Genomic DNA, 24,148 nt, shown 5'->3' with positions numbered 1-24,148 from the left:
ATAGCTCAAACATAGTAAAGGTGGAACGCGATTACTTTTAATTGTTTTTTTTAAGTAACTTTTGGAAGATGATTTACTAGGGCATTTGGGCTCAGATTAGGATATCAGACTGTTTTTTGTCTCCTTGTACGAGGGTTAATCAGATAATACGTTATGACAGATCATATGCAATTCAACTATTGTGACATGAAATAACTAAATAGTGTTTAGTAAAATTATATCGGTATGAACTACAAAGTGTCCAAATGGGAAATATACTTGTTACTTTCAGGGGCCACTTTACTTATGTCAACTTTCCTGACTGATCTAAAATATTTGGTTAAAGTTCAAAAAAAAAAAAAAAAAAAAAAAATATTTGGTGGCCTTCTATTCCTTAAACAGGGGTAAAACTATCTAATGCAAGTACTTGGTCTTTCCTGAAGACAGAAGTAAAAGTAATGTCTTCATTTTAATTCTTTACAGATAAAGTTTTCTTACTTTTCTAGTCTTGTTCTTTCTCTTCCACTATCCTTTTGGTCTACACTAGCCTCTAGGGTGTGTCAATTGGCCCTATTTTGTTTATTTTATTTTTGATAGATTTGTTCAAATCTTTTTGTTAATAATTTTATAATTAGATTTACTCCTTCTCAAGCTACAGTATATTTAATTCTTAAAAAAAACTACAGTATATTAAAAAATAAAAATGAAAACTGCACTTATTGCTTCTTACCAGAAGTTGAGAGCAGTTATTTTCTACTGCTTCCACAAAACGTGGGTAATGCTTTAAATTTGTTTTGTTTGTTTTTTTTTAAAAGAATTTACTACTTTGTCCTCTGTATATTAAGTTATTTATTCTTCAATTTTAATAAAGAAGATCAAACAATGGGACTGTGAAAATATAACCCTAAGCTTCATTGACTTAATTAATAGTTTAATACTGATACTGATTCTTCCTCGTAATTATGGACCTCTCAGATACCAAAAGGGGGTTCAGCCTGGAGAACACGTGGTACTAAGAGGCAAAGGTTACTAAAGCATTCTTTTGGCACTTTGTTTTTATGTTGTTGCAGGACTACCGAAGCATGGTTTCCTAGTTCACCATGGAGACCAATATGTTCGCTTTCGAGTCCAGTTTCCGACGTAAGCTGCATTTTTTCTACTTCTTTTTTTCTGCTTCTGGTTCAATTGCATGTATTCATATCTAGTCAACACTTTATTTATGGTTTTCTGACAATTATTGCTAGCAAAAAGTTGGGATTGTGTATACTCACAGGGTTTGATGTATTTTTCTTAATAGTCTACAATATAATTACTTTTCTACGGTTGTGAGTTATGACTATACATTTGTCTCATTGTTTTTTTTTTTATCGTTTCTAAAGTAAAATAAATGAACGAAAACATGCGATATTAGAAGAATTTGTGAAGGAGGAGATAATTCATGGAAACAGCAACTCCAACGATAAAGACTGGTGAGCAGTTTACCTTACAAATGCTTTCTTTTTATTTTTTTTATAAGAAATATATATATATCTTATATAATTAAGCCAATTATTGAGTTAATGTATATATATTATGTATAATGCTTGAGTAGCACTCGTCATGTAATTTTATACAAGCCACGTATTAAATTTTAGGATTAAGTACACCTTCCACCCCTGTTCTTAAAAATTTCAATTTTGTTTCTTCTCTTCTAATTTGAACAATAAGTTAACTCATATCTTTTGCATTTTTGTCAATGTAAATCCTCCATTCATGTTGTTAAATGTAATTGGCGGAAAGCATCCTAACATGCTCCGCACATGTTTGAAGGTTAAATCGATGTTATTTCATCCTCAGAATAGCTTCGATTCAATGGATGAGCGGTTGCAAGATTGGATCTTCCACCTCCTGCCCCTTTACATGGGGGAGGACTAGGACTGCTTGAAACTTTTTCCTGATATGGTTAGCCAGTACTCCCTGAAATCAAGTCAGAACCCAGAACCCTGGTCCAAAGTTCTGGCTGTGACTTCTTCACTCTGTTGACAAGCAAACAAGTGGTAGTCAGTCTAGTAAATGGACAGCAGGGAAACAGTCTAGCAAGTCTGAGTTGGTGGTTTACGTCGACAGCAGAGCAAGATCATGAGAAAAGATTTACCATTTGAGGATGTGGCCTGCTGCTCTAATCACTCCAACTCGAGGGAAGCTTGCGAGGCCATAGATTCATTAGAAAATATTGCATGCTGGGATCCCCAATCAGGAACTAGTTACACAGCCTAATGTGGTTTTACGCCAATTCGATTTAAGCTATCAGGATGGAGTTTTCAAATTGACACAATCAAAATTATGAGGTTGACAATACTTAGATTAGAAACGAAAGCATGTAATTGAAACATTTAGCATCCCAATTGGAAAGAAAATGGAAACCTAGCCTGTTTCACCAACAAAAATTTGAAAAATATATTACATTAGAAAAGAGTGCATATGATCCAAAAAAGGCAGAAATTGTACGAAATTTAAATTCACTAATTGACACCCTAGTGTGTAGATCAACTCTCTCTCTCTATATATATATATATATATATATATATAGATCATGTGGTGTATATATATTTAGATCATGGGGTGCTAGCCGTTGGATATAAATAGTTGGAAATTCTACAGTACTGGGGGTTTTGTGAATATTTGTGACCATTGGATCAGTAATATATCTAATGGTCATGGATATTCAACAAATAATTAACCTATTCAGCAGGTAACCTGTTAAAAAAAAAAAAAAAAAAAAAACACGAACGTACGTACGGTTCGCTCTCTCAATCTCAGTCTCACCCTCACAGCCTCACTTCGCCGTCGATCTCAGTTCGTCACCGTGCCTCCGGCGTCGGGCCTCCGTGCGCGGCACTCCTCCACTCCACTGCTCCTCCAGTCTTCCAGCCCACGGGTTCTCCACGTAAGTTCTTGTTTTTTACTTCTTCCAATGTTCTTGTTCTGATAAATTGAGAACTGGGATTATGGGAATTATTGAACTGAGGTTGAATTGGAAAATTGAAAATTGAAATTTTGAATTGGTATTGTTCAATTTATTTCTGTCTTACTGATATCAACTGGGAATTTGGTAAAGGCGTAATGTTGCAAAGTTGGAAATTAGGTGAAGCTGGAATTCTGGATATTTGGGCGTTCTTGTTTCTGTTGTTGGCTTGGTCAGATTGTTCTCGAAAGGACTTAAGGTCAGATTGTTTTGTTAAGTTTTCTTCTTCGTAGTAGGTAGCACATGCTACAAAGCACCATTGCCAGAAGAACAGCGACTAGTGCAATTAATACCAATCCATATCCACTTATGCGATGCATCTGCATAGAGTAACTATTATGCATCATTATGCTTTGTGGTTAAGTAGACTTACCATCATTTCTGGGAGATAGCTTTGTAGTGTTTATTAGTCCTGGTACTGAGACTTGTATTTGAATCACTTCTTGATGATACAGTAGAGCCGCTAGCATCTGTTGGATTAAAGTAACCATTTTCTTGCTCAAATACATCACCAGAACGCCCACACTTAGTTGGATGGTCCCAAAAAAGTAAGTGCATTCATATTTTTTGATGGTGTCTTACATTAGCTGTGAGGTCTACCACAGTCAAGATCTCAAGAGTGTTGCTTATTGATTCTTACCAATACAAAATATATATATATATATATATATATATATATATATATATATATATATATATGTGTGTGTGCGTGTGTGTGTGTATTTTGTTAGTGCCATTCATAGGTGTGGTGTACTGTTCAACATATCTAGGTACCTCATCTAGCTTATATAATGCTGCAAGATCTTCTAATGGAGCAGTAGCAATGAATACAAACTACTACAATGTATACTACAGCAGTAGCCAATTAATTAACACAAAAGTAGAGATGGTTCATAAAGTATATCCATTCATATAAGAACACAAGCAAATCTGAGAGCACCAAATAGGAACAATTTGAGTTTTGCCTCCCAGCTATACATACATATTTCAGTTCAGGAGTGTAAACAGCTTTTGAGCAATTCTTTTCAACATAATACAGGAGTCCCCTTGTTTGATCAATAACCCCTGACACACCTTTTGGAGGTGGTCTGCACAGAATATAGGTGACAATTATACGTCAGGAAGAAATTTGAATTAAGCTTTTGTCGATGGAAACACATAAGATAATATAACATGTTATCAGTAAGCAAGCAGCCCTCAAAGACATGGTCAGAGGGATCCAGAATTCTTAGCAAGAACTTATCATGAAAAAATTTAATAACCTACTGGTGGGGGGTTCCAAGAGTCAATAACAGGGAAATATCTGATTTCCCATATTCTTCCATGTAGAGACGTGCAAGCCATCCTCCTGCTGAATGTCCAACTAGGGATAAAGGTCCACCTGCTGAATGTCCAACTAGAGATACACTGTATTTTTGTTCTAGAGAGAGAAGGGTTGGTTTCTTTTGTTTCTTTTAGAACAGAGTTTTGGAGAAAAGTGAGATTCATCTCTGTTTATGCTTTATTTTTACTTGGATTTGTTTTTTTTTGCATTGATTTTGGAGTTTTATTTATTCATTTGAGATTTTGATTTAATTTGTTGATATTTTGTTTTGTTATGAATTTCAATTTGCTAGTGGTTATATTCATTTTCATGTTATATGTTTCAGATGTCAAGTCAGGATGCATTAGATGAACCTCAACCTGAGATTTCAGACACTAATTTGCAAGAGTCTGAAAGTGGCATCAATCAGTTGGAATATAATGGTATTAGATATGATAAGTTGGCTCCGGAAGACATTATAGGCGTGAAGTTTGTAACTGTTGAGGCAGCAGAGACTTTTTACTATGCTTATGCGAAAGCAATGGGTTTTGATGTTAGAAAGGATGACAAGAGAACAAGTGCAAGGACTGGGAGAGTCACTATCCGCAAATGGGTTTGTTCTGCAGAGGGGGAAAGACTAGAGAAATATATGGACAACAATAATAATGTCCGTATACCAAAGAAATTGACAAGGTGTCACTGCCCATGTTTGTTCAAGGTAAGGTACTTCAAGGAGAAGAACTCGTATGTCGTAGTTGATTTCAAAACAGATCATTCACATGATCTTGCACAGCCACAGGAGTCTCATTTTCTTAGGTCATATCGGTCTGTCCTAGATTCTCATTTAGCTTTAGCCACATCTATGCGGAGAGTATCCATTAAGACTTGTCATGCATATCAATACATGGCTGACATATCTGGAGGGTTTGCGAATGTTGGTTTCAAAATGAAAGACTTGTACAATAAATTGGACTCGAGTCAACGTGAAATTGTACTTGAAGGGGATGCAAAAGCTACACTTGCCTATCTTGAAGGAAAAGCAGCCGAAGATAAGAAATTATTTTGCAAGTACAGCACAGATGAGAGTAACAGGTTGGCCAACTTATTTTGGAGAGACTCAACTTCATTGCTAGATTATTGTTGCTTTGGGGATGTTTTGGTATTTGATAGCACCTACAAGACTAATCACTATGGGAAGCCCTTGGTATTGTTTGTGGGATCAAACAACCATCTATTGACTACAATTTTTGGTTTTGCATTATTGGTAGATGAAACAGTTGAGACATACACATGGGTTTTGCAGATGTTCTTAGAGTCTATGGAGGGCAAAAAACCTCTGGGCATTTTGACCGACGGTGATGAAGCAATGAGAAAGGCTATTGAACTAGTGGTTCCAGGTTGTCCACATCGTTTATGTACATGGCATATTTCTAAAAATGCTCAGAAAAACTTACGCAACCCTGAAATAGTTGCCGAGTTCAGACGCTGCATGTTTGATGAAACAACTCCTTGTGGTTTTGAGCAATGATGGAGAGCTATGGTGGAAAATATGGTCTTCATAATAGAAATTGGGTGAAGATGATGTATGATAAACGAGAGAAATGGGCTGAAGCATTTGTGAGTGGACATTTTTTCGCTCGCATGCGTAGCACGCAGCGATGTGAAGGCATGAATAGGTATGTGAAGGATAGTCTCAACTTCAGTGGAGTGAAATTGATTGAACTCATTCCGCAGCTTGATAAAACATTGGAACGACTTAGAAATAAAGTAGCTGAAGAAGATTTTCGATCGAATAACTCCGCTCATGTACTTTCTACCCAACTTAGACAGTTAGAGAAGCATGCCTCTACCATTTATACGGATAATGTGTTTCAACTAATATGTGTGGAGATAGATCGGGTTGGAGGACTGATTACTTCAAGGATTATGCATCTGAATTCATGTCGTGTGTACATTACGTCTAGTTATAACAATGATGAAGAGAAAGAGTGCACAACTACTTATTACCATCGGGAAAGTGATCCTCGAGTAGTATGCTCTTGCAAACTTTATGAATGTGAAGGCATCCCATGTTCTCATTTATTTAATGTAATGAAGCATGAGCGCATGAGGGAGATACCTTTGTCCTTAGTATTAAAGCGGTGGACAAAGCAAGCAAAATCTGAAGTTCACTCCACAGTTCCCAAGGAAAATATGCCTAGTGAAGCTGTACGATTGGCCAGGTACATAAACATCCTTGTTAATATCAGTGATATTTTTTATTTTATTTCATATAATAAGTTACTGTAATGAAAGATCTCTTTTTGTACAGAAACTTCTTTTTTTTTGGTTAATTCTTGTGTTAATGCATTGCAGGCATGGAGATTTAAGTTATTTAAGTAGCAGGGTATCATATCTTGCTTCACAGACAAAGGAGGGTACCAACATTTTGAAGAAAGAACTCAGCAGATTGGAGCCGATACTTGGAGATGTTTTGAAGCAACAAAAAGATGTAGGTGATAGTCCAGATCCATGTAATAACATTGTAAGAGATCCTATCAGGGTAAGGAGCAAGGGCATGCAAGGAAGCAATGAACCAAAAACAAAGCCAAAATGTTGTTTATGCAGAAGCTATGGACACAATAAAACTACATGCCCACATAAGAATAGGGTACGTGGCAGAGTTAGAGTTGTGGCAAAAAATAAACCCAAACTTCGACGGCTCAGTGATATTGAAGATTGAGGCACGTTGTAAATTCTATCATAGGAGCAATTGTCATTGTTGTTATTATTTTTCTTTTTTCCCCTCACTTGACCTATATTTTGTTGGTTTGAATGATGATGAATCTAAATCAAAACTCTAATTCTAAATCAAAATCAAATCTTCATGAAAATTGGTGAAGTTTGAATCATTGAGATGAGCCCATGTCACAAAAATGGTTCTTATGAAAACCCAGATGCAAACTGATATGAACTTGAAACCCCAAACTATGAAACCCAGAAAATGCAACCCAGAAACCCAAATTTCAATCAGACATTGAACTAGCTAGGCCTAAGTTTTGAACCTTACCCAATCTTTGGTGAAGCGACCGAGAGAGTGTGTGGATGAGACTATGAGAGAGAGGGAGAAACTCTGAGAGAGCGAGAGAGGCCGAGAGGAGCTGAAAATGAGATAAGAGAAAATGATGAAAAATATTGTAAAAAAGGTCCTCTTTGTGGTAATTACAAAGTCTAGGACCAAATTTACTGGTTTATGAACCACTTTACAAAATTGAAGATGAATATGTTGTTTAGACTGAATAGAGCATGTGTCCTAACTCACGTAATAGAGGTCTTGATTGTGTAATTGGGTGGTACCTTGTGTAATGTTCGTCATTGAGATAATAATTATCTCTCTGACCTGCTTATTACGATATACAAGGACAAATGAAGAAAAATGTTGTAAAAAATGTCATCTTTGTGGTAATTACAAGGTCTACGACCACATTTACAGGTTTATGAACCATTTTACAAAATTGAATACGAATGTGTTGTCCGGGTGGTAAATCTTCATATTTCATACTAAATAGAACATGTGTCCTCATTCACGTAATAGAGTTCTTGATTGTGTAATTGGGTAGTAACTTGTGTAATGTTCCCCATAAAGAAAATAATTACATCACTGACAACGATTATTATGAATATAAGGACAGATGATGAAAAATATCGTAAAAATTGTTCTGTTTGTGGTAATTACAAGGTCTACGACCACATTTACAGGTTTATGAACCATTTTACAAAATTGAATACGAATGTGTTGTCCGGGTGGTAAATCTTCATATTTCATACTAAATAGAGCATGTGTCCTCATCCACGTAATAGAGTTCTCGATTGTGTAATTGGGTGATAACTTGTGTAATGTTCCTCATTGAAAAAATAATTACATCACTAACAACGATTATTACTAATATAAGGATAAATGATGAAAAATGTTGTAAAAAATGTTCTGTTTGTAGTAATTACAAGTTCTAAGACAACATCTACCAGTTTATGAACCATTTTACAAAATTGACAACAAATGTGTTGTACAAGTGGTAAATCTTCATATTCATACCAAATAGAGCATGTGTTCTCATTCACGTAATATAGTTCTCCATTTTGTAATTGGGGTAAACCTTTTAGTAATTACTCAATTTAGGACAATATTTACAAGTATATGGACAATATTACAAATTGATGACAAATGTGTGCTTAAAAATGTAATTTTAATTTTTTTTTAAATTGTCATGTGTCAAAATTTGAATGGGTAACCTGATGACCTATTCATCAGGTTACCATCATATTAACTTGTTATATATTTAAAAAAAAAATAAAAAATAAAAAGGTATCCCATACTGGGGGGGTACTATAGTCTGTCTCATAAATAGTTGTATCTTAGAAAAGTACTTTGAAACGCCACTGATCCACCTCCCCCCCTCCCCTCTCTCTTCCTCCTTTCTTTTTATTTAGCTCATGGGGTGCTAGCCATTGGATATAAATAGTTGTATCTTAGAACAGTTCTTTGAAACGCCACTGATCTCTCTAGTCTTGTTTAGGGTTTCCAATTTTTCCTTTTTCTATTTGGATTGGTCGGGGTTATCCCATATAATGTAATTTTCTGCTAGTATTGGTTTTAAGCATTTTAGGTTGCTTTCCCATTATTACAAATTGAAGTCAAACAAGCCTAAATATTTGTTGTCAGTTAGTCACTCTTCTGATAGTGGTGAGTATCTTTAAATGAACAACAGGCTTTATCAGCAGCTATCTACTGGTTGAACTTACAGGTTTCAGCGGATAATTGAACGTGTTATGGGTCAGAGATTTGTGCTTGACTTCTTGATATTCTTATTGATCCTTTTTTTGCTGAGCAAAACCACGGGCTGACTGTTGGCGCAAGGCGATTCGATCAAGATACATAGGCCAATTGTCATTGCTGTAGAGATTTGCTGACTTTTCCATTCTTTGGAGTTCTGTTTATCGAAGGTACCAATTTTATTCCCACACCCCAAGTTATTGGCATAGTTCATTGTCTGCACATTGCTTTTCCTTTTATTTTAGTCTACTACTTTCTCATTTTACAATGTTCTTCCAAAAAATTGTTGAATAGAAGTGGCTACCTTATGTTTAACAAGTGATTGTCTTGTATAATTCTCTAGAAATCTTCATACTGAATCTCATTTGAGGGTAAAGCTACGGTATGTTAACATTTCTCATACATCAACTATTTTTACCACTTTAAGGACTCATGTTACCACTTTGAGGACTAATATTACTATTTTGAGGACTCATATGGTAAACTAAGAAAATTTATCACTTTAAGGACTCATGTTACCACTTTGAGGACAATATTACTATTTTGAGGACTCATGTGGTAACTAAGAAAATTTACCACTTTAAGGACTCATGTTACCACTTTGAGGACTAATATTACTATTTTGAGGACTCATTTTACCACTTTGAAGACAATTGTATGCATGTCATACGTTAACACATTGTAGAATTTTCCCTCATTTGATTGTCAATTATTTATTTATTTATTTATTTTTTTCATAAGTTACAGAGAATTTGATGAGGAACCTAGATAATTAGCAAATCCTCATTGCCCTTGGAAACTTTGAGATGTTTTGGTTTTAAAATTTGATGGTATACTTGGCATAAAAAATTGGGTTGTGAAAGCAGTCTCCTCTATGCCAATTAAGCTTAGACATCAGGCTGCGTAGTATTTACTTTGACTTTCTTGTTACAGTAAATGCAACCTTGATTTATAATTGTTTTAGCAGTGTCCATAATTCCATTTAAAACTTCTGATGAAAGATGTTTCTAGAATCACAGTTTTACAGTTGTTGATGTTGCAAATTCTTGCACGTTCAGCAAATAGTGTTAGTATCTGATATGGTGATGCATTATTATTAGGGGATTTTATCACAAATAGTGTATGAACTATGGATGATTCTACACTTTGGTGTATGAACTTCTAAAACTATCAGAATGGTGTATGAACTTTGCATTTTATCTTCATTTTAGTACATAGGACTAACACCGTTAAGTTTAACCGTTAAGTTCTACTATTGTAACTTGCTGTTGGAAATTCTGCAAAAATTCCTATAGTATCTAGCAAATAGACAAAAATCTTCCTCTCCTAAGGACTAGCCTTCAACATGCCACTATTCACCTAACGACTTCCTGTCTAAGCGGTTACTATCAGGGCGGAATCACTGCTGCCAAAGTGAAGGATGATTCTGGTAAATGTGCAAGATATTTTTAAAACTAAATGCAGACCTTCTAACAGATGAAATTAAGGATACAAAATTTAATAGAACAATTTTTTTTTTTTTTTTGTGATAAGGTACTGGCCCCACAGTCAGAAATTTATTTATTAACCATAAATACAACTGATAAACCCAGAGCCTCACTCTTGGGTAAACAGCTAAAAGGTGTTTTAGCTATTCATGACTATGAAGACACTTACTTGAAAAAGCACACTACTTCACACTATACTGGAAGGATGAGCAAACTGCTACTATGGCTTTCTTGTTTGAGAGAATATGATTCTGTCTCAATTTTCGAGTGCCTTACAAATGAAACTAAAGCTCCTTATATAGGGAGCGGAACTCAAACTAGAATTCAAAACAGGAAAATGGACAACACAACTCCCTGATTTTCTGCTTTCCTGAGTGCTCCTGCTGGTGGAGGTCGAGCGGGAAAAAGCAGATTCCTTTGGGTGAAATGTTTTTCACCTTCTTCTTTTTTGAAAAGCAAAAGTAGCTTTTGGGAAGAGTCCAAAAGTACTTTCGGTGTTTTCTACACCTGCTGCTTCACATGTTCTCATCTGTTTCTGAATTGTAGCCTAGGACAAACGAGTTGTTATCCGCCTGGGCCATTCTAGCAGTTGTTGCATTGTCTTCGACATCTGTATCAACATACATTTTGTAGTGGTTGTCATTTTCCAGTCTTTCAACCCACTGTAGGCATGCCAGTGTCGAGTCTATCTCTTTTCTGGTGAGAGATAGGAATAGGTCACTGCTGACTACGTCAGGATGATCGTAGGCAGTAACAATGGTTTTTTCTCCTGCTGCCAGGAAGGTATTGTTGGTATCTTCAGAGATGATCTTCTTAATATATTCAAGGGACATGGCCTTCATCCATGGAATGCTTGAGTTTGGCTGGCCATTGTATCCAACACAGGAAGGCTGAAGATATTTTCGTTGAATAATTCCTTACATAATGATAAGGAGAAATGTATTCAACTTCACCGTTTGTTTTCTAAATCCATTCTGGTGGAGTGGATCTGAACTTCAGTCTTAGGGTACAGTCATTTTTTCTGATGTTTTTGACTGTGTTGACGATAATGGGGGGCAGACCCTTGAGATCATCATTTGTTTTGCTCCAAAGATTATGAACAAAACCATTTTCCACAAGCCAAAGCTTGTGTTCTTGAGGATGTTCACTCTGAACATTTACTAGGTATCTTCCAACATATGGTCCTGCAATAATGAAGAGAGTTGGAGGAATACGGTCCTCGGAATTATGACTTCCTATCAGACTATGGAATTCATGCCAGTCTGATTCTCTTAGTGCTATAATAGGGATCCTAGCACTTTTTGGATCTTCAAGGAAGTAGATTTTTTCTTTTCGAACAGCACTCTGTTGTGGATGAGTTTCTTCAAACTGTGGTCTAGCATTTTCAAAAAGTTCTTTAGCTAAAGCAAATAGAGCTGGGAACATCAGACCACTACTTCTTTCCTGAAAGGCAAATAACAGATTATCCAGGATTGCCTTCTGGTGGTAAGCTAGCCTCCTGCCAGTTCTGAACACAGGAGTATCGAACGTTTGAAGTTCATAATTAAAAACATTTATTACTCCAGTTGGAGTAGGTTTGCTTTTTGGCAAAGCAACAGCCGTCAACGGTCTTGATGAGCCTTTACCGTCTGCCGTTTGAGACGGGCTAGCCAATCCTTTACCCTGGGATTGATCAGTTGGGGCTAGTCCTTTGGGGTCTAGCAGGAACCTTTTGAGGATTTTTTTCTTTGGGATCCTCCTGGGTTTCATGTTCTTTCCCAGTTGTTCTTCTACTTCTGGGATTGCGACCTTCGTCATCTTCTTTCCGGCTGAACATGGCCAGTTCCCTGGTTAAAGCGTCAGGAAGATAGTTCTTGTTTTCTGCAATTAATTCAACAATATAATCATATTGGTTAAGAAACAATTGCCAGTTGGCTAATCTTCCTCTATCAGCAGCTTTATCAAGTTTAAAGTTTTTGAAATTCTTTACTCTAGCACAATCGGTGCGAACAATAAAGGGTTTTCCAAGAAAAGCTGGAGAGTTTAAAATCGTTTTCTTGACAGCCAAAATTTCTTTTTCCCCTGTGGGATAATTTAGTTCTGCAGGGCTGAACTTGCCACTACAAAATTTGCAGATCTTTTCAATGTTAGTTCCAGGCGCTTTCTCCAGAACTACACCAGACCAATAATTATCACTCGCATCTGTTTGGAGGATAATTTCATCATTCTCTTCTGGTTGTTGAAGAGGAGGGAGGTTTTTGCAGAGATTTTTTATCTGATTCACAATTTTTTCTTCATCTTCTGTGCAGTTCCATTTTCTTTTGGAACTCGTCTTAGGAGATAACATTGCTGTTAGTCCTGAGATTTTGGGAATGAAATCTCTCCCATAATTTATGACTCCTAAGAATCTCTCTAGACTCTTGGCATCAGGAATTCTATCTGGGAACTTCCAGATTTTCTCAAGGATGTGAGGTTGGAGTTTTAACACTCCATTCTTGATGTTTATTCCTAGGAAATCAACTTCATCGAGGATAAAGAAGATCTTCTTTTCTCCTAGGATAATTCCGTGCTGAACTATCAGCTTTACAACCTCATAAAGGTGTTTCATGTGTTCTTCTCTGTTTTCGGAGAAGACAATAATATCATCAATGTAGACGACGCAGAACTCCGCAACATGTTTGAAGATGTTGTCCATCTTTCTCTGGAAGATTGAGGGAGCTTGTTTTAGACCAAAAGGCATTACTAACCATTCGTAATGTCCTTGTGGTGTTCCAAATGCAGTGAGAGGTACACTCTCAGGATGCATCTTGACTTGCCAAAAACCCGACTTTGCATCGAATTTTGAAAAGACTTTAGCTCCTCTAAGCTGGTTGATCAATACTCTTACTTGAGCAATTTGATAACCGTCTTTGACAATCTTCTTGTTGACATCTCTGTAGTCAATCACCATTCTAGCTTTTCCTCTTAGATTTTCTGCATGATTTCTCACGTAGAATGCTAGAGCATGATGAGGGCTAGTGGAAGGTTGAATTAATCTCTTGTTTAGGAGATCTTCAATATCTTTTCTGAATTCTTTTTGATCTTCCTCTTTGTACTGAGGAATGGCTTTGACATGACAGATAGCATTCATGTCATGCAATCTCAATTCACAGACCACTGGGTCTTTTTCCCAAAGCTTCTGGGGATCTACATTGATGTTCTGCTCGAGTAGTTTCTTGATTTTATCAAGAGTGGGAATTTTCTGAGACTCAAGCTTATTCTGAAAGTGCTTGAGGTTATGCTCATGGATGAAACTAGCTTCTTCTTCTTCACTAGTTTCTTCTTCTTCTTCTTCAGAAGATTCTTCAACAAGTAGTTCTTCTTGTTGTTTGATTTGGAGTATGTTTTCAAATTTGGGTTTGTAGGGGGTAAGATCACCACTATTCTGTTGCGATCTCTGATATTGTGTAGTAAAGTTTGGTCCTACTACACTTTTGGCTTGAGTAAGCCGATCAGCCCAGAACACCCGTTCTCCTTTTCTGAAGCCTATCGCTTCTTCATCCTGAATAAATCTCTGTTGGAGAATAAAATCATTTCCCAACAAGAAATCTGAGCCTTGGCCTTCAGATTGCCAGACATTATGGATGATAAATGTTCCTCCACCAATGGTGATGTGAACATTTTTTGCTACTTTATTCATGGTGAGGTGACTTCCGTCAAATGTAACACCAGTAGCTGTTCTTTTCTTATCTTCTTTCCAGAGTTCATCTGGAATTGCAAATCTCTTTGCAACAGTAAATCCTGATCCATTATCTACAAAGGCATGTAGATGATATTTTTTGTGATCAGGGAATTTGAGTCCAATCTCTATATAGTTGCTGTATCTACTAGTAGAGACGACTTTCGATTGATGAAGCTCATTTTCTTGAGCTTGTTCCTTGGGTATGAATGGTTTACATTCTTCTGGAACATTTTCTGGTGTTTCAACCAGTGCTATATTTTCATCGATTTTTTCTTCATAGACTTCTTCTTCCTTTACTTTTGAGGAAGATGGTTCCATAATTTCCTGGAACAGAGTTTCCACTTCTTTCTCTTTTTGCTCAGAGAAATATTCTTCATATTCTTGTTCAACCAATTGGCTGACAAGGCCATTCTTGGTTTTCCTTCTTGCTTCAGCTATGAAGCATTCTTTGTGATAAGTCTTTTTTGACTTTTTACAAAACATAGGGAGACCATCCTTTTCGTGACATAGGCAGTAGCTAGTCACAAACGAATGTACCAGGGTTCACCTGATAAGAAGACATTAATGTTTCTGTCTTACTTTCTTCCCAGTTTTTGATTCTCAGAACATTCATCTGTCTCGATTCGAAGTACTCTACTACAGAATCTGATTCAGACTCAGATGATTCTTCTTCTTCAGACCAGGCAGAGTAGACTGACCTGTCGTCTTCTTCATCATTAGAATAGGCTATTTCGTAGCCTTTCATATTTGCTGAGTCTACTATATGCTCATATTCTTCAAAGAGAGTTTTAGTAGATCTTTTACCCTTTTCCGGGCATTCATTGGCATAGTGCCCTTCAGCTTTACATAACCAACATCTGCAAGCTTTCTTGCTGGGTTGTTGTTGTTTATGCTGATGACTATTCTTCTTTTTTCTTGAAGAATTTCTTTTTAGGATCTTCATCCTGTTGTTTCTTGAAATTGGAACTTTTCTTGAATTTCCAATCTTTCTTTCTATTACTCTTTCTGAATTTTTTAGAGTAATATTTTTCTTTTTTCTTTCTGTGGAACTTGGAGTCATGACATCCCCAGTTGGTTGGCATATCCAGTATTCCGTAACAGAAATTTTCAACTCGTTTTAGTTGTTTCTTGGCCATCTTAGCTCTAAGATTGGCTTTGCATTGCTCTTTCAGTAATTGCCTTATCCTGTCGGCAATTCCTCCAACTGAAAATCTTTCAATTGGTTTTTCAGCTATGCTTTCTCTCACAGCTGTTCTCCATGGTTCAGGGAGTTTCCTGTGCAACAGGTTGACTATATCAGTATTCTCTAGTTCACCAATCGTACAATAATATTCTTGAAATTCATTCAAGTATTCTTCAAAATATCTCATGTCGCAAATCTTTAGCGCATAGTTATTTGATTTGGCCGTTTCTTTAGCCTTTTCACTCAGATTTGAGAGGTCTCCACAGAACTGATCGTACAGGGGTACTGCAAAATCATACGGAGATTTCGAAGTTTTGATCTCTTCCAGCCATTCTTTTCCTCTGGCTGTCTCTTTGAAAGAGAAGTAATACTTTTTTGCTACTCCTGTAAGAGAAGTTTCAAAGTACATCTGAAGATCAGGAGCTTCAAATTTTCCAAGGGTTAGAGCAGAGGCCATCATCAGGCTGTCTACCCATTGGTCAAGAGTTTTTCTCTTGTCTAGAGCTTTGTCTAGATCTAGCCAGATACCATAATTTGAAATTGGTACTCTGGGTATCTTGTCCTTTGGGACAAATCTTTGAGAATTTCTTTCTCCATTTCTGCCCGTAGGGGCTTTCTGTATAGAGAATTTTAGTTTTCCCTTTTCTCTAATGATGAAAGTTTTGGAGCTTTCTCCTTCTTCCATTTCAATATCTTGGTAGGGAAGGAGTTTTCTTTCCTTTCCTGGATTGAACTTTTTCATTTCTTTGATTAGTTTTTCTAATCGTTCAGGATTTTCGCAGAACTCTGCTTCTTCATAGAGATCATAGAGCTTTTGTGCTCTAAGCATATTTACTGGTCTATTTAGATCAGCTTCTAATTCTTCTTCAGTGATGGACTCTGATGGTTCTTCAGAGTTTTTTGTACCACTAACACTAGCTTCTAATTCTTCTTCAGTGATGGACTCTGATGGTTCTTCAGAGTTTTTTGTACCACTAACACTAGCTTCTCTAGTGCTGTAGCTTCTTCTGAGAAGATTTTTATTTATCCTGATGTTCTCAGGACAGACATCACTTTTTTTGTGATTGTCAAAATTTAGACTGATTTCTCCAGTCTTTCTGCTCTCATAAATTTTAGCTTTTGCACTTTCTGCTGGTAGCTTCGGACCAGATAATTTCCATTCAATAGGAAAAGTTACTTCATTCCAAGTAACCATGTGGATCTGTTGTGAATGGTTCTTCTGACTGGTGAGGAATTCAGTAGTAAGACCAGGGATGTTTGATATCCTTGTCTTTGGCTCTACTGTGGTACTCATCAGTTTATAGTATATCCTGTATACTATTGCGAGTTCTTGCATATCATTTTTCATAGATATGTCATCTGTCTTGACTCTCAGTCTTAGACAGTGAGCTGCATCTTTCAAGCTGGTTGAGAAGTTTGGGAAGCAGTTGAAATAAGCCACTTGATTGCATAAAGATGCTTCAAGGGTTCCCAAAAGACTGGCTTGAAAATCTGTTAGTCTATTGTCTTGTAAGACAAATAGAACTGAACAGTTTATGCCTTCTCGAGCAAGTAATTTTATGCCAACTTGGACTGCTCCAATGTGCATAAATTGATATTTTTTTGTTCTTGCTCTGGCTACTTCTTCAGGAGTGATTAGTAAGAGATCTTTCTCTCCTGTTGTGGAAGGGGTTGTGAATTCCAGTAATTTGAAATGATGGCTGTCCATCAGATCAAACGTTCCCCTTTTGTAGATTTGTTTAAAATCTAGCTTTGGAATTGAGGCGTTTTTTACCTCTTGCTCGATTTCGTTGAATTCGAATTCTTCAGTATTTAGGAGTTGTACTCCTTTCTTTTTCCCGAAGATGCTCATCATGTTGACATCTCGAGTTTCTTTCGGATTTTCATACCGAATACTAGTAGAACTAGTTGATGGATCCAGAAAAATCATGTTTGGAACAGGATTCTTTTCCGGTCTTTCTAATGGTTTGAACCCATTAGCTTTCTTTGTTTTTACTGTAGGCACTTTCTTGTCCTTCAGTATATTTTTCATAGAATCCAGCGTTTTTTGCTGTTCATTGGTTTTTCTACTAACACTTGTTAGCTTTTCTTATTCCGTTTTTGGAAGTTCCTTGATATAATCCAGTTTGTTTTCCAATTTTTCTAATTGGTGGATTATATAACAGGTATTTTTTCTAGATTATCTTGACATGTAGATAATTCCTTCTGCAGGATCTGATATTTTTCATCAGAAGATTTTAATAGAGAATTCAGTCTCTCTATTATTAAATCAGACATTGTCCCCATTGGGGATTCCCCTGCTGAGCTATTTTACAAGCTCTGATACCAGTGATTTGCGGATCTAACCAATGCTCATATAATCAAGAGGTTTTTGTTCCTCTCTGAGTATATATAAGAGATTTTCGATATCTTCTTCTATTTTATAGATTCTTTTTTGAAGTCTAAAAATGATATCCCAGTAATTGGGAGTTTCTCTTTTAAGACTTTCTCTGAAGTCTTTCAATTTTCTCAACTTTTCTCTTTCTTTTTTTCAATTCTTTGCTAGTATTTTTGCAGATAACATTTAACTCAAGTCTATCAACGATAGAAATTATGAATAGTAAAGGTTAATTGTTTACCTTCGAGTGCAGAGGATAGATCTATAACTGTAAAAGTGTAAACAAATAAATTCACAAATATGGGCCCACTACGCTTTATCAACAAAACTTTTTTTTTTTTTTTATAAAGATAACGGCAAGATAACGGAAAAGTTAACGGCATACACCAAAATGAAAGAAAAGAGCAAACTTGATATACTAATGTGATAGTTATGAAAGTTGGTATACTAAAGTGTAGAAATGCTTAAAGGTGGTACATGGTTTGTGATGTTTTCCTTTATTATTAGTCTATGAAACAGTTTGCTGTGAAATTATTTCTTGGAAGCAGAGGTACGTAACACCTTTTTAGCAGTGGTGTGCACTTTCTTACCTGTGTTACCAAAGAATTGAGAATGTGCTTTAGTCGGAAACAACACGTCCGTGCTGCATGAAATAAAGTCTCCTTGACACATTATCATTGTGGTGGACTTGAAAATGTGGGTCTCTGGACAGGAAAATTCTACAATGTGTTAACGTATGACATGCATACAATTGCCTTAAAAGTGGTAAAATGAGTCCTCAAAATGGTAATATTAGTCCTCAAAGTGGTAACATGAGTCCTTAAAGTGGTAAATTTTCTTAGTTTACCATATGAGTCTTGAAAATAGTAATATTAGTCCTCAAAGTGATAACATGAGTCCTTAGAGGGGTAAAAATAGTTGATGTATGAGAAATGTTAACATACCCCTCTGGACATCGTTTGCCACATTTTATGTCATTGTGTTTGAGCTGTTTTGAGCATTAGTGTCTTTGTAGCTTAACTCTTTTCCCTCGTCAATTGCATTTGCACTTTCATTTGCCTCCCACATTACTTGATTTACCCTCGATTTGTTGCAGTTTGACTTTGGACGTATTGTCTTCTTTATTGTAGGAATGAAGGCTGGTGCAAGTTAGTTACAACTCCTTCAGGCTTTATCAGGAGGAAAATTTACATCATAAAAATTCATTCTAATAGATATAAATGTTTGACCTTCAAAAAACTATAATATTTTGCATTTTTTTTTGTTTTCTTTGTCTTGCTGTGTTTTGAACTTGGTAGAAACGATACTAGGGTTTTCAGTTACAGTTACTGAGTAGAATCCTGATTTACAATACCAGAGGATGAAATCGATAAGATGACTCAGATAGCTTTTAACCTTGTACTTACGCCAAATAATTGGATTCCATAAACTACTCATGTGATAGATATGGCTTTTACAAAGAGATTCAAATGTCAAGAGTCCTTTCTTAAGCGATATTAATAATAGATTGTCATCGACTCGTTGTCATCATCCCATTAAGATATTTCCTCATAATTTTGTTAGAGCGCCCACTACCTAGGATCCATGTCCTGGGTACGAGTCACCATATGGGGGTATGAGTGAAATCATTTGATCCTCTTTATTAAAAAAAAAAAAAAAAAAGATTGTCATGGACTCATTGTCTTCATCCCAGTATGATATTTCCTCATAATTTTGTTAGTTTCCTTTCTGTTCTTATCCAAAAGGGAAGAGAATATATAAAAAGATAGATTGCAAGGAAAATGTGTGTGTGAGTTTTTGTTTACTTTAAGTCTATTTTACGCAGCTGTCCAAATTGTAAAGATAGTTGGACTGTCTTGTGCATCATGTAGCGCTTGGGACCCTTACTCGTACAATCTGACCTATCGATGAAAATATGAAAAATCTCCTCGGTGGCTTTAAAAGTCACTTTTGTAATTTGTTGTTTTGCATGTTTTTCTCGACACAATCTCAATAAAGAAATACATGTTCATCGTCACAAGTGACAGCATTTTTTTTTTTTTTAACTTTGTCAAGGGGAACCCAAAGGCTTCCTAGGCCCAAGATAAACCAATGAATTAAAAAGCGCGCCTGAGGCGCCAAAAGCGATTTTCTGGACTGAAAATGAGTGTGCGTCAGGGGCTAGGCGACGACGCTGGTGAGGCGTGAAAGGCGCGAAAGGCTTCCTCCAAGGCGCGAAAGGCGTACGCGCAGAAAAAAAGTGAAGTGACGTCGTTTTGAAATAGAATGAGTTTAAACGCTGTCTAGGTCGCGACTGCTACCCCAAATTCGATTTCAGCCCCGATTTCAGCCCTCTGCCCCTCTCTGTTAGCAAATTCGATCCCTAAGTCCCTAACCCAGAGTTCGAGTTAGGAGTTCGATTTCAGCCCTCTGCCCCTCTCTACGCAGCAGTCAATTTGAGCTTGATTGGAGGTCGATTCGGAACAGGCCATTTGAACTTCTGAAGGTATGATTCCCGATTTCCCGTCTATATTTACTTGGGTTTGAGTTGTTCTTGTCTAGACAATCATATATGTCCAGCAACCCCATTAATTTGGTTGCAAGAGTTTGTGGGTTACTGTCAATTACTCAATTTTGCAGATTTTTTTACTTTTAGATATTCTTGTTTGTGGGTTACTGTCAATTTTGCAGATTTTGTGATCCCATTGGAATTGATTTAGATTTTGTTGGATTCAGTTTGAGTTTTGAGTAAAGACTTCATCTTTTTTTATTGGGTGAAGGCTCGGGGAGTGAGTAGCTTAAAAATGGGGTTTGAAGGATCCTGTTAAGGATGGGATTCTTCTCCAGCATCCTTTTTGGATGCTCTGTTCTCAGTCCTCTTTTGAAATAGCAGCTGGAAGATATTGAGATGGGCTGAACTGGGTTTACTATATTGAGGCCGAGTAGCTATCTGATTATCTCATGTTAATTGATATATGATTAGCTATATGATTGTGTTAATTGAGTGATTGTCTCTTGTGTATGAGTCAAGTACTCATTTTGAGCTGCAGGGGAGAGAGATCAAAATAGGAGATTTTTTTCTTTTCTTTTGGTAAGCTGCACAGTGGGAATTTGAGTGTTAAACTGTTAATTGATAGCAGCAGGAAGATATTGATTGTCTCTTGTGTATGATACCAATTATATAATACTAGTAGAGTCCAGTACCATATTTCACAATAATTGAGGGTTAACTGTTAATTGATATGCTGCTCGGTTAGTAATGTTGTGATTTTTGGCAGATTGCATGATTTTGTGCAATAGCAGTCGTATACTATATGTAATTGATAGGATGCTATGTTATAATGCAGGTAACAATGAGTTCTACTACTACTACTAGTGGGACAACAATGAGATCATGCTTGATTTCATTTTATGTTGGTCATTTTGTTGAATCATATGCTTCTAGTACTTAATTTATTGTGAGTGAATGACCATTAGTAATGTTATTTTGGTTACTCTTAATGTGGTATGTATAAGAGTAGAAATTACATGCATATATGTGATTTATACGAAAGGCTTACGCCTTATGCGCCTTATGCCTCAAGGCTGCAAGGCTCTCCCGAAAACGCCTCGGGTACGCCTTCAGCGTTTTAAAACATTGAGATAAATCCCTTCGGCGCATGTGAAATGCTCCAACTGTGCATTGCAGCACAGTGCCTCGCCACTTTGACAACTTCGGGGTTCGAACCTAGGTTGGGGAGCACACCCAACTAGGCAAGAACCACTAGGCCACTTGCAGTGGTTACAAGTGACAGCATTGTTTGACCATCTTGATGGACTAGGTTTGGAAACAATTTTCTTTCCAACCGTATGACATGTTTTGAAGTATAATTCTTAGGTTGTTCCATCCTTGTTCACTCCATTCTTCATTAAATGTACTTTCACCTGAGCTTCTAATTGTAACAAATAAATAGACAGTTTTAACAACAATTAGAATCATTATGATGAACAGTAATTAATACATGGAAAACAAACATCTCATTATGTTTTAAAATATAAAAGGTTGAAATGTTAGATAAAAATTTAAGATGGGTTTGCCGGCCGAAACATGAAGCATATAATGCCATATGCAGCCTTTCCCCTTGAAAATGCCTACTTCACAAAGCCATGTTCACAAAATCCACCAGGAAGAAAACACAGAAATACAGCTTGTGCTGTCATGGATTTGGAACTGACTGAGGGTTTTCTGTGTCTTGGCCACTACTGTCCTTGTTGTTTTCCTTTTTCTTAACTCGCTTGCTTTCCTTGTTGTGTTTGATTTCGCCGTAGAAGTATGAGACAAATCCCCAGAGGGAGAGCACAAGAGAAACGCCCTTTTCTGCTTGGAACTTTTCGTGGTAGAAAATCACAGCAAAGATCTCTGTTATCGGGAGCAGAACAGCGATTACGATGCCGGATAGCAGAGACGAGGCACAGAAGATGATTCCTATGGCTCCCAAAAAGAAACCCTGCCAGATTATAGCACTCACTACAAGCAACACATAGTAGGTAGTCTCCCCAAGCTCGAATTTCCTTGCTTCTCTTGGAATTACCTAGACAGCGTTTAAATCTATAATTAGATTCGAAGTACACATATATAATCTCCCAAAATTTAATCACCAAATATCAAGCAGCTACTAGTCAAAAAATATTTCTCACCACAACTTGAGAAAACGAGATCATCATTCTTCGCTTTTGTATGATCATAGTATCAGAGATTTTTGGCCAATGAGTACGGAGTATTCATTGCCAAAGAACTTTTAGTCCATAAATGGTAAAAATCCGAAAAGAAGAAGCCATATTCAGAAACGAAAACAACCAAATACGAGCAATAAAGTATTGTTATCTTATCTACACGCATTATAAGTTTCATAAAAGTATTTTTTCCATCCAAGTTTATCATCACTGGCATGAAGGTTTAATAGTAGATTCAACACTTGATTCGTTCGAGTATTTTCATACACTATTATCAGCGTCTCTTGACAATTTTAAAAGATATGCACAAAATAATTTTCTGAATCCTCATCATTGAAAAAATAAATACAGTCACATCCCACCGTAATAATTGAAAAACTGGACCGTTCTTGGTTTTTGGTTAAATAAAAAATTGGACTAATATAGAGTAGTCAATGCAGTACTGCAGCAATTGCTAAAAAATCTGAAAAACCATTGTACTAACCTTGAAATCATTGTTGACCAGCATTCCAACAGTGCAGAAAATGGTAGCAAACAAACACATAACCAACTGAATCTCCAAAACCAAAGCATACGTGATGTTCTGCTTGGCTTTCTTGTACATCAATTCCACCAACGGCAACACAAACCCATACAACGCCGCCGCGGCCACCGTCATCATAAACCCGAGCATGTACTGCGCATTCGACTCCCCCTCGGGCCGGTCCGAGCTCGTGTTCAGGCCCAGAACCGCCGCCCCCACCGTCAGCAACACGATGGCGTTTATGGAATACGACGTGAACTTCTGCTTCACAAGTATGAAGGCAAAAAAGGCCGTGAAAGCCAGCTGAGCCGCTATGATGAGGGCTGAGGTGGAGACGGGGAGGCGGGCGACACCGTAGGCGTACAGGTAGTCGTCGAGGCCGGTGAGGACGCCGATGAAGGCGGAGGCAACGAAGAGAGGGAGCTTCATGAAGAAGAGCTTGGTTGGTGGTTCAGTTGGAGCTTGGTTTTTGCGGCGGTGGTAGTAGGCTATGGCTATAGGGACGAGGATTATGGGCCAGCCACCGGTTTCGAGCATGCTCGAAAGCCAGACGCGCTTGCCGCCGTGGATGAAGTAGAGGCGCATTATCAAAGGGCCGCCGCAGGTGCCTATGGATAAGAATACGCAGCTCAGAATGAGCAGCAACCTTTTCAGGGCGGCGGCTTTACGTTGCTCATCCTCAGTGGTTTCCATTTGCATGACCGTAATTCACTAGAGGCCTAAAAATTTTGTGTTTGATAATGTGAGAAGTAATGTACTAATATAGAGAGGTCTAGGTGTGAGGGAAGCATATTGCTATAGCCGACGCATTGAGTGATGATCCTGATCGTTGATTTGATGTCTCCACGGTTGAGAGTCGTCCACGCGTGGGGATGACTGTCTCTATCGCAGCTCAAGGATGAGCAAATGGTGATGCAGGAGCAAGAGACAAGCAACGTGTCTCAAAGCAGGAGTCAAATAAATGGGTGAAGCTAATCAATATTCTAATTTCTAAGTGTGTGTATGTATACGTCTTGCCGTATGTGTGTATTGAATCTGTTGTCATCATTTGTGTATCTTTGCGTACCTTAATTAAAGATATTGGATAATG

The 24,148-nt window shown here is 37.1% G+C and overlaps 4 protein-coding genes across 4 annotated transcripts; 3 read left to right on the top strand and 1 right to left on the bottom strand.

Annotated features, from left to right (window-relative positions):
• The first annotated feature begins 861 nt into the window (after positions 1 to 861).
• On the top strand, positions 862 to 9,459 carry LOC133744248 (chaperone protein dnaJ 1, mitochondrial-like). The gene is made up of 5 exons (XM_062172385.1): positions 862 to 869; positions 955 to 1,004; positions 1,050 to 1,119; positions 1,359 to 1,448; positions 9,068 to 9,459. The coding sequence occupies exons 1-5, from the start codon at positions 862 to 864 to the stop codon at positions 9,165 to 9,167; spliced, it is 318 nt and encodes a 105-aa protein (XP_062028369.1). The 3' UTR covers positions 9,168 to 9,459.
• Positions 2,762 to 5,814, top strand: LOC133742529 (protein FAR1-RELATED SEQUENCE 5-like). The gene is made up of 2 exons (XM_062170223.1): positions 2,762 to 2,905; positions 4,633 to 5,814. Exon 2 carries the CDS (start codon positions 4,633 to 4,635, stop codon positions 5,812 to 5,814), a length of 1,182 nt encoding a protein of 393 aa, XP_062026207.1. The 5' UTR covers positions 2,762 to 2,905.
• On the top strand, positions 6,262 to 7,063 carry LOC133742767 (uncharacterized). The gene is made up of 2 exons (XM_062170443.1): positions 6,262 to 6,508; positions 6,642 to 7,063. Exons 1-2 carry the CDS (start codon positions 6,378 to 6,380, stop codon positions 7,006 to 7,008), a joined length of 498 nt encoding a protein of 165 aa, XP_062026427.1. The 5' UTR covers positions 6,262 to 6,377; the 3' UTR covers positions 7,009 to 7,063.
• A 12,315-nt stretch (positions 9,460 to 21,774) lies between the features above and the next one.
• Positions 21,775 to 23,944, bottom strand: LOC133742925 (purine permease 3-like). Its single transcript, XM_062170634.1, has 2 exons — positions 23,020 to 23,944; positions 21,775 to 22,393 (listed from the first exon to the last, which is right to left on the bottom strand). Exons 1-2 carry the CDS (start codon positions 23,755 to 23,757, stop codon positions 22,019 to 22,021), a joined length of 1,113 nt encoding a protein of 370 aa, XP_062026618.1. The 5' UTR covers positions 23,758 to 23,944; the 3' UTR covers positions 21,775 to 22,018.
• Positions 23,945 to 24,148: the final 204 nt, after the last annotated feature.

This window comes from Rosa rugosa, chromosome 4, assembly GCF_958449725.1.
Source record: "Rosa rugosa chromosome 4, drRosRugo1.1, whole genome shotgun sequence".
In the NCBI taxonomy this organism is placed as follows: Eukaryota; Viridiplantae; Streptophyta; class Magnoliopsida; order Rosales; family Rosaceae; genus Rosa; species Rosa rugosa.
The sequence above is the reverse complement of the archived record's forward strand: the minus strand, read 5'-3'. Positions and strand labels throughout refer to the sequence as shown.

Excerpts from the sequence above, each read along its gene's own strand:
- LOC133742529 (XM_062170223.1), top strand. The coding sequence starts at position 4,633 with ATGTCAAGTCAGGATGCATTAGATGAACCTCAACCTGAGATTTCAGAC.
- LOC133742767 (XM_062170443.1), top strand. The coding sequence starts at position 6,378 with ATGAAGCATGAGCGCATGAGGGAGATACCTTTGTCCTTAGTATTAAAG. Across the intron at positions 6,509-6,641 it reads GAAGCTGTACGATTGGCCAG|GCATGGAGATTTAAGTTATT; the intron begins GTACATAAACAT and ends AATGCATTGCAG.
- LOC133742925 (XM_062170634.1), bottom strand. The coding sequence starts at position 23,757 with ATGCAAATGGAAACCACTGAGGATGAGCAACGTAAAGCCGCCGCCCTG. Across the intron at positions 22,394-23,019 it reads TGGTCAACAATGATTTCAAG|GTAATTCCAAGAGAAGCAAG; the intron begins GTTAGTACAATG and ends AACGCTGTCTAG.
- LOC133744248 (XM_062172385.1), top strand. Across the intron at positions 1,005-1,049 it reads CGTGGTACTAAGAGGCAAAG|GACTACCGAAGCATGGTTTC; the intron begins GTTACTAAAGCA and ends ATGTTGTTGCAG. Across the intron at positions 1,449-9,067 it reads AACTCCAACGATAAAGACTG|GTTTCAGCGGATAATTGAAC; the intron begins GTGAGCAGTTTA and ends TTGAACTTACAG.